The sequence below is a fragment of the Leptodactylus fuscus genome, chromosome 7, assembly GCF_031893055.1.
Source record: "Leptodactylus fuscus isolate aLepFus1 chromosome 7, aLepFus1.hap2, whole genome shotgun sequence".
Lineage (NCBI taxonomy): Eukaryota > Metazoa > Chordata > Amphibia > Anura > Leptodactylidae > Leptodactylus > Leptodactylus fuscus.
Genome location: NC_134271.1, coordinates 134,915,249 through 134,933,578, shown reverse-complemented (window position 1 = coordinate 134,933,578; position 18,330 = coordinate 134,915,249). Strand labels below are relative to the sequence as shown.

General features: G+C 42.5%; 2 protein-coding genes across 2 annotated transcripts; both read left to right on the top strand.

The window, feature by feature from the left end:
- The first annotated feature begins 783 nt into the window (after window positions 1-783).
- Window positions 784-1,713, top strand: LOC142212973 (olfactory receptor 6N2-like). The gene has a single exon (XM_075281109.1). The coding sequence runs from the start codon at window positions 784-786 to the stop codon at window positions 1,711-1,713; it is 930 nt and encodes a 309-aa protein (XP_075137210.1).
- An 11,634-nt stretch (window positions 1,714-13,347) lies between these two features.
- On the top strand, window positions 13,348-14,322 carry LOC142214554 (olfactory receptor 12D1-like; the record flags this gene model as incomplete). The annotated part of the gene is made up of 1 exon (XM_075283499.1): window positions 13,348-14,322. A coding segment is annotated over one exon (975 nt), but the record flags the coding sequence as incomplete, so codon positions are not given.
- Window positions 14,323-18,330: the final 4,008 nt, after the last annotated feature.

Here is an 18,330-nt window from a genome sequence, read left to right as displayed (position 1 = left end):
TTTGTTAATTAACACAATTAATATGTTAATGAATAGAAGAGAAATCTAAATGAAATAAAAATTTGGTGTGACCTATGCCCCTTGCCTTTCATCTATTGTTCTAGATACACTTGCAAACAGTTTTTGAGGGAATGCGGAAGTTGTTCCCACCATCTTGGAGAACCAAGCACAGATCTTCTCTAGCTGTAGGCTTACTCCAATCCTTCTCTCTCTTTATGTAATCCCAGACAGACTGGATGTTAAGATCAGGGCTCTGTGGGAGCCAGATCATCACTTCCCGGACTCCTCTTCCAATGGAAATCTACAAAATATTGATGTGATTTAGAGCTCTCCTTTTTTAAGGCTAGGTTTACATTTGCGTCGGAATGTCCATAGGAGATCGTCACAGATTTTCCCGAAAATCGGCAGAGAGAAAAATCCTGCACGGAGGACTTTTCTCTCCACCGGTTTCAGTATAAATAAATGGTGGAAACCTGACGGACAACCAGCAGACCCCAGTAGAGTCTATGTAACTGCTTTTTTAGCGAAGGGGCTCGGTTCCCGAGCGGACCCAAATGACGGAGAGCCCGGCACAAGTGTGAACCTAGCCTCAGTCACTTCTATTATTGCAAGCATTCTTACTTTGCAGCATTATTTTCTATGCATGTCTAAAACTTTTGCACATCACTGTACATAAAATTATAATCCATTCCATTTGTTTAAACAGTAAGTGTCTTAGGCATTACAATTTATATTTCCAGAACAAACGTTGCAAGTGAGAGACTTTCCTATTGAAATAGCAGAATGTCGACCTTTCTTAATCAGTCTCTCGTCACGCAATTCATTATCATAGGCTTCCCTGACCTCAATGGAGCTCAGACATTGCTATTCGCCGTTCTGAGCATTATCTACATCTTCACCCTTAGTGGTAATGTTCTAGTTATCACCCTAATCTGCTCTCAGCATCACCTCCATGTTCCCCTCTACATCTTTGTTGCAATACTTTCCTTCCTGGAAATTTGGTACACCGGAGTCACTATTCCGAAGATGTTGACAAACCTACTGAATGAGAAGATGATTTCATACGTTGGATGTCTTCTCCAAATCTACTTTCTTCATTGTTTGGGTATCACAGAAACGTATCTTCTTACAGCCATGGCTTATGACCGCTACATTGCCATTTGTAACCCTTTAAGATATCCTTCCATAATGACTGTTGGTTGCTGTTTTCAGTTAGCAGCATGTTGTTGGATCATAGGCTTCTTTGGACCCTTGACTCAAATCATATTGTTGTCTCGCCTTTCCTTTTGTCATTCCAATGAGGTAGAACATATCTTCTGTGACTTTACTCCACTAATAAACTTGGCATGTTCCGACACATCACTCAACGTCACGGTTGACTTTGCCATCAACTCGTTCCTTCTCTTCTTGGCCTTTGCATGCATTATCATGTCCTACTTCAAAATCATGTCTACTGTTCTAAAGATAAAGACAGCAGAAGGCAGGAAAAAGGCCTTTTCTACATGCGGTGCCCACCTTACTGTTGTCCTGTTGTTCTTCGGCAGTGTAGGTTTTATGTATGTTAGACTGACGAACACTAGATCGGTGAACTATGATCGTGTGATGGCTGTCATCTACTCCGTCCTAACCCCAATGTGTAATCCAATCATTTATAGCCTTAGGAATCGGGAGATTAAAGAAACTTTGAAGAAGAAGTTTAGTGAACTATTTTAGAGAGGTTACATTGACGACGTAAAATGAATACAAATGTAAAATTTTATTTTTTTTCTATTTTAAAATGGCAAATTATTTTTTATTAGATATTTTAGGCCTCAGCGATTTACACGTTGGGTACCAGTAACATCACTGATGATACATCTCCAGTAGAGATGAGCAAGTAGTATTCGATCGAGTAGGTATTTGATCAAATACTACGATATTCAAAATACTCGTACTCGATCGAGTACCGCTCGTTATTTGAATGTAAAAATTTGATGCAGAACCAGCATTGATTGGCCGAATGCTATACAGTTGGCTAATCAATGCTGGTTCTTCTCCTACCTTTAGAAGTCTTCTCCTCGCAGTGTCCCTGCAGCGTCTTCCGGCTCTGAATTCACTCTGCTAGGCATCGGGCCTGGGCAGAGCTGACTGCGCATGGCTGCGCTACAAGAAAATGGCCGCTTTGCCTGTAAGCGTCCATTTTCTTGTAGTGCGGGCGGGCGCAGTCGTCTCTGCCCAGGCCCAATGCCTAGTAGAGTGAATTCATTGCTGGATGACAACGCGGGGACGCTGCGCAGAGAAGACTTCTTGGAGAATCCAGCCCGACCCTCACTCGTGGACTTGGTAAGTTCAGTTTAATCGAATGTTGCCTATCCCTGAAATGAGCATTATTATGAGTATAATAGGATTCGATATTCGATTCGAGTAGTTGAATATTGAGGGGCTACTCGAAATGTATATCGAATATCGAGTATTTAACTACTCGCTCATCTCTAATCTCCAGTACCCAACATATGAATGCTAAGGCCAGTAGTTGACCACAGTGATCAACTAAATCTCTGCACACCAACAAAGTACTGGAGCCAGCCAGAGAGAATGGTCAGCGCATCACCCAAATGGAGGACTTGGGGGGTAAGAGACCAGCAGAACCACTTTTGTACTGGCTTACTAGAAGGGGAGACAATGATCAGATGTAGAAACTGAAGCTGAAAAAAAGACCTAACTCTATATAACCAAGAAAAGTTAGAACACAAAAATCAACCTTGAATGGCTATAACCCCTACTGGGCTAGTCAAACATTACAGAACTTCATGTCATCAGGACCTTGTCCATGGACAAGAGGTCATAGTAAATTATGTGTGCTGAATAAGTGTACATTTTAAGTGTTGCATTTGCCCTAAGTCATTATTTTGGGTGACATTGTAAGAACGTAAGGCCTTATTATAATCTACCATATTATAATCTGTCATATTGTTACTAGTCAGCCATTTTATCCTTCTACCTCAATAAAAGTTAAGGTTGCTCAAAGAGTTAACGCATTCCTTTGAGAAATATTAAGTAGTAAACCATGAAATGTGTCAGTGTAGAGTGTGGAGTGCCAATAGATAACTATCAGTATTGATTAAGTTCAAGTAATAAAATGGGCCAAGGGGTAATCGGTATTGCTCAGGCATTGAGATTTAGGTATTTAACCCTAAAGTACTATGATGGTGTCTATCATCATGATATGTGTATAATAGTGGTGTATGATAAACATCATGATTGTACTTAAGGGTTAATATAAGTCTAACTAATCCTTGGGGAAAATATATGTCAACTATAAGCACATCTATGACCAGTAGTGAGGCCCATTATGTCCTCTATATTGCATACCAGCTACAAACCATTGGTTATATAATCTCCACTATGTCCTTGGGAGATATGTAAATCTTAGAGATGAGCGAACAGTAAAATGTTCAAGGTTCGATATTCGTTTTGAGTAGCCCCTCAATATTCGACTACTCGAATCGAATATCGAACCCTATTATGGTCTATGGGGGGAAAATGCTCGTTTCAGGGGTAGGCAACATTCGATCAAATTATACTTACCAAGTCCACGAGTTAGGGTCGGGCTGGATCCTCCGAGCAGTCTTCTCTGTGCAGCGTCCCCGTGGCGTCTTCCGGCTCTTCATTCACTCTGCCAGGCATCGGGCCTGGGCAGAGCCGACTGCGCATGCCCGCACTACAAGCGGGCCGATGCCTGGCAGAGTGAATGAAGAGCTGGAAGACGCCGCGGCGAAGCTGCACGGAGAAGACTTCTAAAGGTAAGAAAAGTACCAGCGTTGATTGGCCGACTGTATAGCATTCGGCCAATCAATGCTGGTTCTGCATCAAACTTTTCCATTTTCCGTTCCTACTCGCTCATCTCTAGTAAATATGTAACACTTGCTAATGGTGTAATACTGATGTCTATTGGTGTTTCTTTGTTTAACAATAGTATATAAACCAAGTGCAAGCTCAGTTCGGGGCTGCATCCATCTCTGTTCCGTCTGAAGTTCGCACCACTTGTACCTCTCACCTTCTCTGGAACAGCTCTGTTGCATATCTAAATAAATTATTGTCTTTGCTCAAGAAGACTTATTTATGGACTTACTTCAAAGGGGGAAAGTGGGGCTCACACTAAGTAGACACATCTATAAGCCAGAGCTGTCAGTGACTACAAACTTGTGTATCTCTGCAGAACACAGAAGGTCCATACGTTCATTGATTTCAGAAATAAGTATGTAAAGCTTAAGGATAGGTTCACGCTAGTGCTGGGTCTCCGCTCGGGAATTCCGTTCTCCATTCCGCTTTAAAAATGCGGACAGAAAAGTCTCCCTTTTTGGGTGGAAACTGGGCGGAAACTCAGAGGGCCCCTTTATAGTTTATGTGATCTGTGGGTTTCCAAGAGTAACCGCTTTCTTAAGTGGATTAGGTTTCCATTCAGGAGATCCATGAGTAGATCCCTGGGCAGAAACAGATACACAGGTGTGAACCTAGCGTAATTTCCCTTTCTGTGAGGGTAAGTTCACACAGAGATTTTTGGTCAGGATTTTGAGGCCGTATTCGCCTCAATATCATAAAATGTGGTTAAATATACTGTACATTTTTGATAAATTATGTTATTTAGAAAGTAGGCAAGGGGTGGGGTGTTTAGGTTAGAGTAGGGATTTAATTTAATCTTGGACAACCTCTTTAATTCCTGTGATCAATGCGGGAACTGATCACGGTCATTAGCGTTGGGTCCCTGCTGTAGATTTACATACCTAACATCCGCCATACTAGTATGGAAGATGTTGGGAAAGGGTTAAAAATTAAATTTTTTGAAATTTTTTATTTTTGAAAATTTAAGTAATTAAAAATGTTTCTCTAATCATCACAATGGTGACCATCTATCTTGATCAGCTGGCGGTAAATATGACCATGAATGCAGGAACTTTAAAGGGGTTGTCCAGGAAAAACAGTTTTTTCCCTGGAGGCCAGGGAAAAAAATACTCACCCATCCTTGGTGCTCCAGTGTCCCAAGGCGTCCTGTTTCGTGGCACCCCTAGGCTTGTTCTGGCGAACGTTCTCACTGCAGGTGATCTCTGAAGTCTATAAGTGGCCTAAGGAAAGGACCCGGAACGTCACTAACATACATCATGTGTGACATGCCGGATTCTTTCCTTAGGTCACTGGTTGGCCTCAGCGATCATGTGCGATGAGGACTTCCGCCTGAACAATGCCTGGGGCACGACAGGAACAGACATTGGCCTAAGACCCTTGGCAACCCTTGGAATGGACATTGGCCTAAGTCATCACCATACATGATCGGTGAGCCCTTCAGCCAGAACAAGCCATGGGGCACAACAGGAATGGACATTGACCTAAGACCCTGGAGTGTTTTTTTTTTTTTTTTTCTTTTTTTATTGCCTTCCCCAGTCTCCAGGAAAAGAAACAGTTTTTCCTGGACAACTATTTTATTATAGTCTCTACATAACTCAGCATGTTCATTTTGGCTGGTATAAGAAGAAAAAAAAAATCAGGCATATGCAACAAAAACTCAATGAAAACTTCTCCAGTCTCTTCAGAGACAGTTGAGCCCACTGATTGACCTCATTGGTCCATGAGGAACAAAACTTTTGGCATCAAGGCTCCATTTTTTATTACACCTCCCCTGGTTGCCTCATTGGCTGCTCCAAGTCTGGAGAACCTCATTAACACTTTACATACCATTTAATTCAATGTCATGGAATGTTAAATGTGAAGTTAAAAGGGATGATCCACTTTCTAATATTGATGGCCTATCCTTAGAATAGGTCATCAATATTAGATCTGTTGGGGGGACACAACTATGAGCGGCTAAGGCTGGATTCACATCAGGTTGGAGACTCCACCGCAGATTTTGCCTAAATTCGGCGGAGATAAAAGTCTTCCAAAGAGGACTTTTCGCCGGTTTCAGTATTAAACTGGCAGACCCCATTATAGTCTTAGGGGTCACCGGGTAGCTGCTTTTTAAGCGGGCAGGGTCTCTGTTTTTCATATCACTGTGTGGACCTGAACGACGAAGACCGGAACTCTACAATTACCGGTAATCGTGTGCAAAGTTTAGTGGCAGTTTTAGGTACTGCAGCTCTGTACCACACATTTCAATTGGGCTCCACTGTATGGGGCTACACATTGTATGGAGAGTGAGCAAGTTGGCTTCTGGTATGTAAACATTAGCGAGAGCCATGCGGTCCTGGACCAGCTGATCTACAGGCTTTCAGGATGTCGGACTCTCCTAGATCTATTATTGATGACCAATCCTAAGGATAGACCAGTAATATAAAAAAAAAATGGATAACCCTGTTAAGTTTTGTTGAGTCACGTTAACATCTGAATATCAATGGAATAGGATCGTTCATCCTTATCTGTCCTTGTCATGTGGTGGACACGTGGTATAATAGCTAAAATAATACATTGAGCCATGTGCTTGTGTGTCCATGGCATGGCCAGGGCAGTTTTCATCCTCTTACAGTACACAAAAACTGAAAAGTAGCATAATGGATACAATAGAAAGAATAGACTTTATTAGCTTTGATCCTTTTTACATCCACAGATCATGAATTTCTATTCTTTTCCTGTAGGAATTACATTCAGAGAATCCATCTCATCGTTATAGTATAGCGTAATATTATTCAGATCCCGCATCGATTGCTTCATCTAATTAATCCCGAGGGGACGATTGGTAAACATGGTAATAATGAAGACTTTTAATAACATCCTCTCCGTCGCCCTGTTCACAGTGGCTGTGTTCTTCTGAGATTTTACCGGCATTCCTTTATTAGTCCCACAGCTATTAATGGAATCACAGGATACTATGGAGGCCAATTACCCAGAACAATGTTACATTCTGTTCTCATCAATTTAGTGCTGTCCTTACATGACTCTAAAATATTCCTTAAGTCGTAGTGTGAAATTATTGCCATCCATTGACCATGGCACATGTAATGTCTCACTTCACAGCTCTACACTGAAAAAATAATATATGATAAATAATATAATATGATCATATACTTGTTATTATAACTAGAGATGAGATATTCGATATTCGTTTCGAGTAGCCCCTCAATATTCGACTACTCGAATTGAATATCAAATCCTATTATAGTCTATGGGGGGAAAATGCTCGTTTCAGGGGTAGGCAACATTCGATCAAATTACACTTACCAAGTCCACGAGTGAGGGTCGGGCTGGATCCTCCGAGTAGTCTTCTCTGTGCAGCGTCCCCGTGGCATCTTCTGGCTCTTCATTCACTCTGCCAGGCATCGGGCCTGGGCAGAGCCGACTGCGCATGCCCGCACTACAAGAAAATGTAGTGCAGGCATGCGCAGTTGGCTTTGCCCAGGCCCGATGCTTGACAGAGTGAATGAAGAGCCGGAAGACACCGCGGGGAAGCTGCGCAGGGAGGAGACTTCTAAAGGTAGGAGAAGAACCAGCGTTGATTGGCCAACTGTATAGCATTCAGCCAATCAATGCTGGTTCTGCATCGAACTTTTCCATTCGAATAGCCAGTGGTACTCGATCGAGTACGAGTATTTCAAATACCGTAATATTCGATCGAATACCTACTCGCTCATCTCTAATTATAACTCCTGGTCAGATCAGAGTAGCTGTATAAAACAGCGGATACTCTGATCTGATCAAGAGTTAGGCACAGCAAGCCCCATAAGCGATCACCAGGTAGATGAGTATGTGACTATGTGACAGGTCCCTCAGCGTTTCAGCGATGCTGCAGGCTCCAGTACTAGTCCCGGCAGCGCTATCTCTCCTCAGCATCCGCTGTGCTATTTTGGCGGATGCCAGGTATGTAACGACGATGGCAGCCTCCCATAGCAACTGGGTCTCCGCTGTAATGTACAGCGGAGGCGCAGAGCTAATGCCTGCAATCTTAGTCCACTCTGATCGTGGGCATTGTTTCAAAGACTCCCAAAGTAACCAATTATCCCCCGGCTCCATACTTCTGAAGTTGCACGGCAGGAACCAACCTGTTCCTATGACAGCTGGGAGCCTACTGAAGGCTCCCAGGCCTGTCATAGTAATATTACTCTTGCGGCTGGTCAATGACCAGCTTCAATAGTAATGTACAAAATCTCCCATAGAAAAGTTTTAAACACTTGTGAATGTGCAAATTTTAGGGTCACATGAATATAGTATTGAAAATGTATATTTTTCACCTTTATTTTGTTTTAATTCCTGTGAAGCACTTAAAGGGTTAACACTAGGGTTGAGCCGATCTTGACTTTTCAGGATCGATTTTAAAATCCGATTTCCGATCATTTTTCATTCGAACCCGATCTCGATCCCAATGCAAGTCAATGGGATTTTTTTATTAATCGGAGATCGTATTTTAAAAGCCATCCTATTTACTATACAGTATGGAATCTAACAATTGAACGCTTTAATTGTTAGAATCCATGCTGTGTAATGAATCACTAAGTAGCCAGAGGATTTTTTTTTAATCCTCTGGCTACTTAGTCCCCCCTTGTGTCCACTTACCTGCAGAGATGGCTGCTCCGGTGCCCGGTGTTCTTCTTCGCCTCGCTGCTGCTCCACGCTGCTCTTCTCGCCTCGCTGCCCCCTGCCTCCCAGGTTAGGAGAGTGTGGGCGGGTACTGGGAGGGAACACGTCACGTCTCCCCGCCCTATACCCTCCCACACTCTCCTAAGCCACAAGCCCCGCCTTCCTAGCTCTTTAAACACTAACCTGGGAGGCGGCGGCAGCGAGGCGAGAAGAGTAGCGTGGAGCGGCAGCGAGGCGAAGAAGAAAACCAGGCACTGCAGACAAGCCATCTCTGGAGGTAGGTAGCTACTAGAGATGTTAGTTTAGTCTCCCATTAGAATGAATGGAGGCAGCTGGCGCTCAGGGGGTTAAGGTTGTGTGCCGGCTGCTTCCTTTCATTCCTATGGAACCGCAGTGGAGCCTTCACACTGAGTATACACTCTGCTCAGAATGTATGGAGCGTATACTCAGTGTGAAGGCTAAGCAAAGCATTGTGGGAAATAGTACCGATCTCGATCCCACCTAAAAAGATCATGAAGAAACACGATTGCTCAACCCCAGTTAACACACTTACTAAATGCTGTCTTGAATTGTTTTGGTGGTGCAGTTTTAAAAACGGGGTGATTTATGGGGGTTTCTAATATAAAGACACTTCAAAACCCCTTTGGAACTGAATTAGTCTCTTAAATTTTTTTTTTGTAAATTCTCTTTATTTTGTAATCTTTAAAAATTAAAGGAACGTTTAAAATTTGATGTCAACATAAAGCAGAGATCTGGTAAATTGTGTTTAATAACTAATTTGAGTGGTGTGACTCTCTATATGAAAAGAGGACAATTTCAAACTTTGAACATTGCTTTTTTTCCCTATATTTTCACCAAATTTCCTATTTTTTCTTTTTCTTTTTTTTTTTCTTTTTTTTTTTTTAGAAATAAACACAAAACATGAATTGCAACAAAAAAAAAGTAAAATGTGACACAGAAAACTCAAAATTTCCTGGAAAAGTTAAACCGTTCCAAAGTTATCACCACGTAAAATGTCACGTCATATTTGAAAAATAGGTCTGTGTCATAAAGCCCAAAACTGGCTGCGAAGCCAAGGGGTTAATAAAATATAATATAAATGAGTTATAAAAAAGTTACAATGGAGAGTTACAATATTCATATTTGCCATACCTATTGCTGACTTAGGGGGGGTTCACATCTGCGCCCAGTCTCCGGTTTAGCCAATCCAGCTAGTTTCTGTCTTCTGCTCCGTGAAACTGGACAGGAGACGGAAACCCAGCAGTCAGTTTTCAAACCCTTTCACTTGAATGGGTTTCTAGAGGTGACCACCCCTGAGCGTCTTAACCGGACACAAAATCCTGCATGCCCGACTTTGTGTCCGGCTAAAAAAAACTGTTTCTCCGCGGAGAGACAGAAGACGCACACGGGAAAACACCTCAAGTGAATGGGTTTGAAAGCTGACCACCAGGTTTCCATCTCCTGTCCAGTTTTGCGGGGCAGAAAACAGAAACCGTCCAGATTGGCTAAACCGGAGACCGGACACAGACGTGAACCCGCCCATACACTGTTATCTTGGTAAACAAAGGGCTGTCATGTGTATAAGCCATATTAGACTTATCCATATATAGTGGCAACAACATCTACCGTATATACTCGAGTATAAGCCGACCCGAATATAAGCCGAGGCCCCTAATTTTACCACAAAAAACTGGGAAAACTTATTGACTCGAGTATAAGCCTGGGGGAGGGGGGGGGAATGCAGCAGCTACTGGAAAATTTCAAAAATTAAAATGGTCGGAGTTTTTGGGTGCAGTAGTTGCTGGGGAAGGGGAGGGGGAGGGGGTGTTTTGGTTGTCTGTCTGCCCCTTCCCTAAGCCTGAGGACTGTGCTGAAAATTCGGCTTATACTCGAGTATATACTGTAAATATCTAAGACAAACTATTGGTATAAATGATTCACAATGTCAGACATGGAGGGACTTGGGGACACACACATATAGACAACACATAGAAGCTTGGGGTGGCGTTCCCGATCCCTCATGTGACAACTTAACATTGGCAATGGATGCGTGTATTTTGTAATTTTTTTGTATCTACCTTCTTAAAGACTCCCATATATTTCCAGGTTTTTATTTTCTTCCTATCCCGTTTGTCATATATGGGTAAGAGTTCCGACCATCATTATTATTTCTTTACAGTCTCATGTGTATCCAGAGCTAAAAATATTGTGAGATTCCCTAGAACATCCGGCATATTCATTACCAATTAATTCCCATCATCTTAGGCCCTCGGGAGTCTGAAACACTATATAATCTCCTAAACAAGGATGTAAGAACACATATCGGTATGACGTTCTCCAGGACTCTCATGGGCTCTTTTTTACGTGGCGAGAGGACTCTGTATCTATCATTCTCAGCTTCAATAGCAGATACTTAATAATGGATAGTCAACAAAGGTAACCACTTCTTACAGATGTATAGGACACATGTGGACACCAGTTATTGCTTGCAGGAATGACAATGAGAATTCCTTTTGACTGTCTGGAAGCAAAGATGCCGAAAACCATTGATAAAGAAAATCTGATGGAAAATTTTACGTATAATCTCAATGGGCTAAATCCAGTGCAAAACATACAATATTTGATCAATCCAAATGTTTTTAGATAAGCCAGTCCATGCTGTGCCACAGGATGAGATTTGATCCAACATAGTACTAAATGATCATCCAGTAGGCTTTGAGCTTTGATCTCCTAATTCAACAGGACCTCCAAAGACGATCACTTCATTTGGAGGTTTCCTTTTTCTTTGGGTTGATCAACCCACTTATAATGTATTAATTAGAGATGAGCGAACAGTAAAATGTTCGAGATTCGATATTCGTTTCGAGTAGCCCCTCAATATTCGACTACTCGAATCGAATATCAAACCCTATTATAGTCTATGGGGGGAAAATGCTTGTTTCAGGGGTAGGCAACATTTGATTAAATTATACTTACCAAGTCCACGAGTGAGGGTCGGGCTGGATCCTCCGAGAAGTCTTCTCTGTGCAGCGTCCCGGCGGCGTCTTCCGGCTCTTCATTCACTCTGCCAGGCATCGGGCCTGGGCAGAGCCGACTGCGCATGCCCGCACTACAAGCGGACATGTGCAGTCGGCTCTGCCCAGGCCCGATATCTGGCAGAGTGAATTCAGAGCCGGAAGACGCCGCGGGGAAGCTGCACGGAGAAGACTTCTAAAGGTAGGAGAAGAACCAGCGTTGATTGGCCGACTGTATAGCATTCGGCCAATCAATGCTGGTTCTGCATTGAACTTTTACATTCGAATAGCGAGTGGTACTCGATCGAGTACGAGTATTTCGAAAAAAAAATAAAGTGTTACTGCTTATTTGCCTTGTCGTCCCATCGGCGTGGCCATGGTCCTCTCCATCCATTTCCAGCTCTATCAACAATATGCTTTGGTCTTTTTGCTTGGATATTTGTGGCTAGTTTATTTAGAAGGTATGACTGATATGAAATAGGGGTTAAACATATGATATATCTTTGTAGTTTGTTGTTGTATTTTGGTGGATGAATTACCATATGCACTAACATAGGTTATCCTTCTTGTTCTTTACAGGACTTGAAACACTATTTTAAGTGGCAGACCGTGAACATGTCTGACAAGGCTCCTGTCTCTACCCTATACTCTGGTACAATATTTATATACACTGCTCTTTATTTAGTCCTTACTTATTGCTTGTACATTACTATAGGTGGTCTGCCTTGGTAGACTTTGGACAGGGAATGAAAGAATTCCAAATTAACCTAAAAGTTTGTCCAGGACCCTCATATACAGTATTAGACAGAGCTTACAAAGACACATTGGTTTCAATAGGCACTGTGCAATTCTTCATTCTTCCTCTGGGAGTGCTGCAGGGGTGTCAAAGGCTTACTGCAACACTGCTGAGATTACAATCTGTGGGATACCCTATGATGGCCTTGACAAAGGGTCCAAGCCTATTATTTCCGAACGCTAATGTGACAAATCTGTTGTGTAACCAGCAAACCCCTGCGTGTCACCTTCACACTGAGCAAAGAATTTTGTCCTCTCCATGTTGGACTGATGATGTTGATTCAAGCTGAGGAGCAACTGACATTAAACTGCGTTGTGTCGAACATCAATTCCCTCGGTATTTACTGGTGTGTGAGTGTATTTTTTGGCCACGACACCAGTACGCTTAAGAGGCGGAGATCTGGCTTTCTTGCCCCTAAGTAGGTTGGAGTAGGGGAGGTGAGCCTAATCGGGAGGAACACTGGCATAGTCAGAGTAGGCCATGGGCCCCTTACTCCTATATATCAATTGACCTCTTTGATAAGGAGAAAGGTAACGCCTTATTCCAATAAATGAGTAATGGCACCTTGAATTGTAAGAAACAAGGCTCAGTCTTCGTAGGTTAAAGGTGACCGTTCCTGGTGAGAGACGTGAAATGTTTAGTTGAGGGAACACTGGACAAAAATTCAGGGCTTGAGGTCATAGTGCATGACAAAAGGATTCCCAAAGAGATTTTCTGTGTCATACAGCACACCCTTAGGCCTGTAGCACACGACCGTGAGCTTAGGTCAGTGTGCTATCCAGGTTTCTCTTTGGATCGTGTATTACAAGGATCAGTGTTCGGGTCAACAGTCCAGGCCGAAAAAAACAAGGACAGGTCCTATTCCTGTTCCATTTTGCGTCCATACTTCCGTGACCCCTATTGATTGAATGACACAGTCAAGTGCAACTAGCCTTAGGCCCTACACTAGGTGTAACAAAGTTTCGCCTGTAATGTTTGACTGTAAAAACACCATCAATAACCAATTCTTCTGTCCTTTTAGATTTCAGATATTCCAGAGACATTGTAAACCAGACATTACTACAAGAGTTTATCTTGGTTGGTTTCACAGATGTGAAGGAACTCCAGGTGGTCCTTTTTGGCTTATTTTTCATGTTCTTTCTCTTAAACATTATAGGGAATACCTCTATCTTGTGGTTTGTGACTTTCGATCCAACTCTCCATACCCCTATGTATTTTTTCTTGGGGAACCTTTCATTTTTTGATATTTCCTTTTCATCTGTTGCCGTGCCGAAAATGCTATGCGACTTCCTATCTCGGCAGAAGACCATCTCCTTTGGTGGCTGTATAGCTCAGATGCATTTCTTTCATTTCCTGGGAAGCTCAGAAGTGACTCTACTCACCATTATGTCTTACGACCGTCTGGTGGCGATAAGTAACCCCCTACGATATTCAGTCATCATGAACAGAAGGCTTTGTGTTTGCCTGGTCATCGGTTCTTATATCACTGGCTTTCTTCATTCTCTTTTGCACACCTTGCTTACAGCGAAACTTCCATTTTGTGGACCTAACAAGGTCAACCATTTCTTCTGCGACGTGAAGCCAGTACTGATATTAGCGTGCGCCGATATCTCCCTCAACCTAAAACTTCTTACCATGGTAACGGGGTATCTGGCAACCACATCCTTTCTGTTAACCCTTTTTCCATATATTTTAATCAGTAAATTTCTTCTGAAAATACAAACAGTTCGTGGTCGGAAACGAGCATTTTCCACCTGCAGCTCCCATCTTATGGTTGTCTCTCTCCTCTTCGGAACGGCCATGTTTACGTATTTGGGACCTTCTTCACAAGACATATTAGATCACGACAGAGCTGCGGCTGTGCTGTTCACCGTAGTTACTCCAGCTCTTAACCCAGTTATATATACGTTACGTAACAAAGACATGAAAAAAGCAATGAGAAAGGCGATTGCCAAGTGGCTCAAAATGTAATCTAAAGAACTTTTATGGTGAAAATGAACTACAAAGCCTTTATTATAACCTAGGACTTATTTTCTTGGCACATGTGGCCTCCAGTCTCCTATTTATATTTTTAGAAGAATATGCAAATATGTCTCCCAAGATGTAAAAAGGGAGACAGTGCCTCCATTATGCTGCCCTCTATGGGAAGCACCCTGAACATCATGCCCAACTTTCTCACTTCTACCAAATCAGTTCTCTCTAGGCTGCACTGATGAAGTCCAACCAGACAGAAATGGTGCCGTCCGTAGCTGAGAAATTGATTTGGTTATAAACCCGCATTATGCAGTAAAGGCTTCTGGGAAAGTCGGGGATGATGTTCAGGGTGCTTCCCATAGAGGGCAGCATTACAGAGGCACTGTCTCCCTATTTACATCTTGGGAGACAGATTTGCATATTCTTCCCATGTTCCCTTGCAGTAGAGCAACTATGGCTGTATAAGTCTCCACACACTTGAAAAGATGGTCTCTCCTTAAGGAGTGACATTATCCCCATAATTTATATTTTTAGGGAGTCTGTCACCAGAACCCAGCATATCAACCCAGCCCCAAAGATAGATAGACTAGAGGGTTTTCCCCCTGTGAATCGGTGCCCCTGTTGTGGAGATATCACTGTGTTTGTCAATATGTAAAGGAGCTCTTAGGAGCAACGAGAGCATTGCTATTGCTCCAAAGAGGTAAGCAGTAGAGATGAGCGAACACTAAAATGTCCGAGGTTCGAAATCCGATACGAACAGCCGCACACTGTTCGGCTGTTCAAACGGATTTCGAACCCCATTATAGTCTATGCGGGGAAATGCTCGTTTCAGGGGTAGGCAAAATTCGATACAATTATACTTACTAAGTCCACGAGTGACGGTCGGGCTGCATTCCCCTTGAAGTCTTCTCCCGACACAGCGCCCCCGCGGCGTCTTCCAGCTGGAATTCACTCTGCCTAGGCATCGGGGCCTAGGCAGAGCCGACTGCGCATGCGCGGTCGGCTCTGCCCAGCCCGACGCCTGAGCAGAGCCGACTGCGCATGCGAGGGCATGCCCGCGCATGCGCAGTCGGCTCTGCCTAGGCCCCGATGCCTAGGCAGAGTGAATTCCAGCTGGAAGACGCCGCGGGGGCGCTGTGTCGGGAGAAGACTTTGGAAAGGTAAGAGAAGAACCAGCGTTGATTGGCAGAATGTATAGCATTCTGCCAATCAACGCTGGTTCTGCATCGAACCTTAAACTTCGAACAGCGAATAGTGTTGGATCGAGTATGAGTATTTCGAATACCGTAGTATTCGATCGAACACCTACTCGATCGAACACTACTCGCTCATCTCTAGTAAGCAGCAATGTCCTCATTGCATACTGAAAAAATGGAAATATTTTGGGAACAGATTTACTGATTCACAACCGGAAACCACCATTTAAATCAGGTGACCCTACCTTATCTTTCCACACACTGGGGTGATACGTTGGACTGCAGTGACACAGTCCCTTTAAGAAGAGTTTTTAATGATATGGTCATTTGTGACCTGAATAAACTGGCCATATAGGCAGCAAAATGGTGGATGAGGTAATATGTTGATAAGTGTAATGTTTTACATTTTGGGGCAAAAAATGCAAATACTAGTTAGGCCCTAAACCAGGGGTAGGGAACCCTCGGCACTCCAGCTGTTGTAAAACTACAACTCCCAGCATGCATACTTGCTCTGCTGTTTTTGGAACTCCCATGGAAGTGAATGGAGCATGTTGGGAGGTGTAGTTTCACAGCATCTGGAGTGCCAAAGGTTACTGATCCCTGCCCTAAACGGATCAATATTATGTGAGTCTACATTGGAAAATGATTTTTGATAAACTAAATAATTTTTAAGAGAAGCAAAAGAGTAATTGAACAAATCAATACAAATCAAACTTTCAGGACATCTTAGTTTTCTTCATGAGGCATGGTATATATGTCTAAGGGTACTTGCACACGACCAAGTATCACCCACGAAACTTGGCCCATGTGTTAGCCAGATTTACCAGCTTGAACTTCATCCTGGGAATTGGACTCCTAGCAGTATAGTTATCTATGATGGTAGGAGTCCCTACCTCCAAGTGGCATACTGTCTAGTATCAATTACAGTACAAGACTGTAGGTCGCTGGGAGGCAGGGACTCTTAGCATCATAGATAACTATACTGCTAGGAGTCCCATTTCCAGGATGAAGTTCAAGCCAGTAAAAATGGCTAACTCACGGGCCAAGTTTCATGGGTGATACTTGGTCATGTGCAGCTACCCTAAAAGAATACAATGGTATAATAATACCGTATATACTCAAGTATAAGCTGAATTTTTCAGCACAGTTTTTGTGCTGAAAAGCCCCTCTCGGCTTATACTCGAGTCAACAAAAAAAAATAAAAATATATATATATATATATATATATATATATTTTTTAGGAGGGGGTGTGTGTCTATGACCAGTTGTAAGATCAATGTATAGAATCTCCCATAAAATATTGGGAAAAAAAGAAGCTTTAAAAAAAAAAAAAGTTGTAAATCCCTCCTTTCCCTAGAATACATACAAAAGTAGAAAATGACTGTGAAACACATACACATTAGGTATCCCTGTGTCTACTGAATATAGGGGATCTGCAGTGCTCCTGTTCCGTCGGGAAGGGGTTAATAGGAGCACTGTAGATCCCCTATATTCAGCCAGGCTGAATTCCAAGTGTGGGGGGGAAAACCCAGTCCTCAAGCTCAGGGAAGGGGCAGACAGACAACCAAAACACCCCCTCCCCTTTCCCAGCACCCACAACTACTGCACCCAAAAACTCTGACCATTTTAATTTTTGAAATTTTCCAGTAGTTGCTGCATTTCCCCCCCTCGGCTTATACTCGAGTCAATAAGTTTTCCCAGATTTTTGTGGTAAAATTAGGGACCTCGGCCTATATTTGGGTCGGCTTATACTCGAGTATATACGGTCTAAAGAAACACAAATATAAACAAAAAAAAAGTCAGATGAGAGGTGTAATAAATATATATATATATAAAAGCTCAAACAGAGCAACAGAATAGGCCTAAAGGACAAGTACTGTATATGGACAAGCAGTGTGTAAGTTTTATTGCCTTGAATTTGCCAGAAGCTCGGAGAACTGGTGACCCCGCTATCTCTGATTGTCACACTATCTACTGAGAATGAACTATAAACTTTCTTATCTGCTGCAATAAGACACAGCCTTCTGTTTGAAGTGTGGGAAAGATGCTACAGGTTTTTGAATACAAAATTATTAATAGCCTTGGAATTTTGGGTGTTTTTTATTTAACATTTCCTCTTTTTTTTTCCTTGTTGGATTTTTTTTGGGTCTATTGCATTTCAGACGTCTTCCTATAAATTGTAGAAATGAAAAATAAAGTCTGAAAAGCCAGAAAAACGTCCAAATACATGAGCCAAAAGTGTCCCAAAATATGGAATTCTTTATGATTTTTTTTAAACAAAAATAAAGTCAGAATGAAACTGTGTGACAGTAGACATAGACAGTCATCCTTGCATCAGGTATGGTCTGGCCTTTCTGAATTTTTTAGTCTACCAGATATCTTCATCCTTACCTTTTCAGTTGGTTTGAGATATTCCACGATAAGTGCCATTCCTTATCTAAGTTTGTAAAAATAAAAACTCTTGAGCTACTCACAAAGTCTTATAGGGTAAGAATACATGGAAACAACCACGCTCATGTGCCTGGTCTGTGGTAAAATGGCACAGATGGCACACGGATGGCATCCATGTGCCTGCCATGCCTCCATAGACCCATTCACTTCATCTAGTGAGCTTGGACAACAAAATGGATAAGTATGGGACCTGACCTGAGTTTTGCCCTCAAGCTCACTGACACATACATCAGCCCATGATAATATACAGACGTATGTATGGGACCATACACTGCCTACCAATAAGTATTTGGACACCTGTGGTAGAATAGAAAAACAACATTATTTATATACAATAGTTGGTAGACCCCAGCAGATG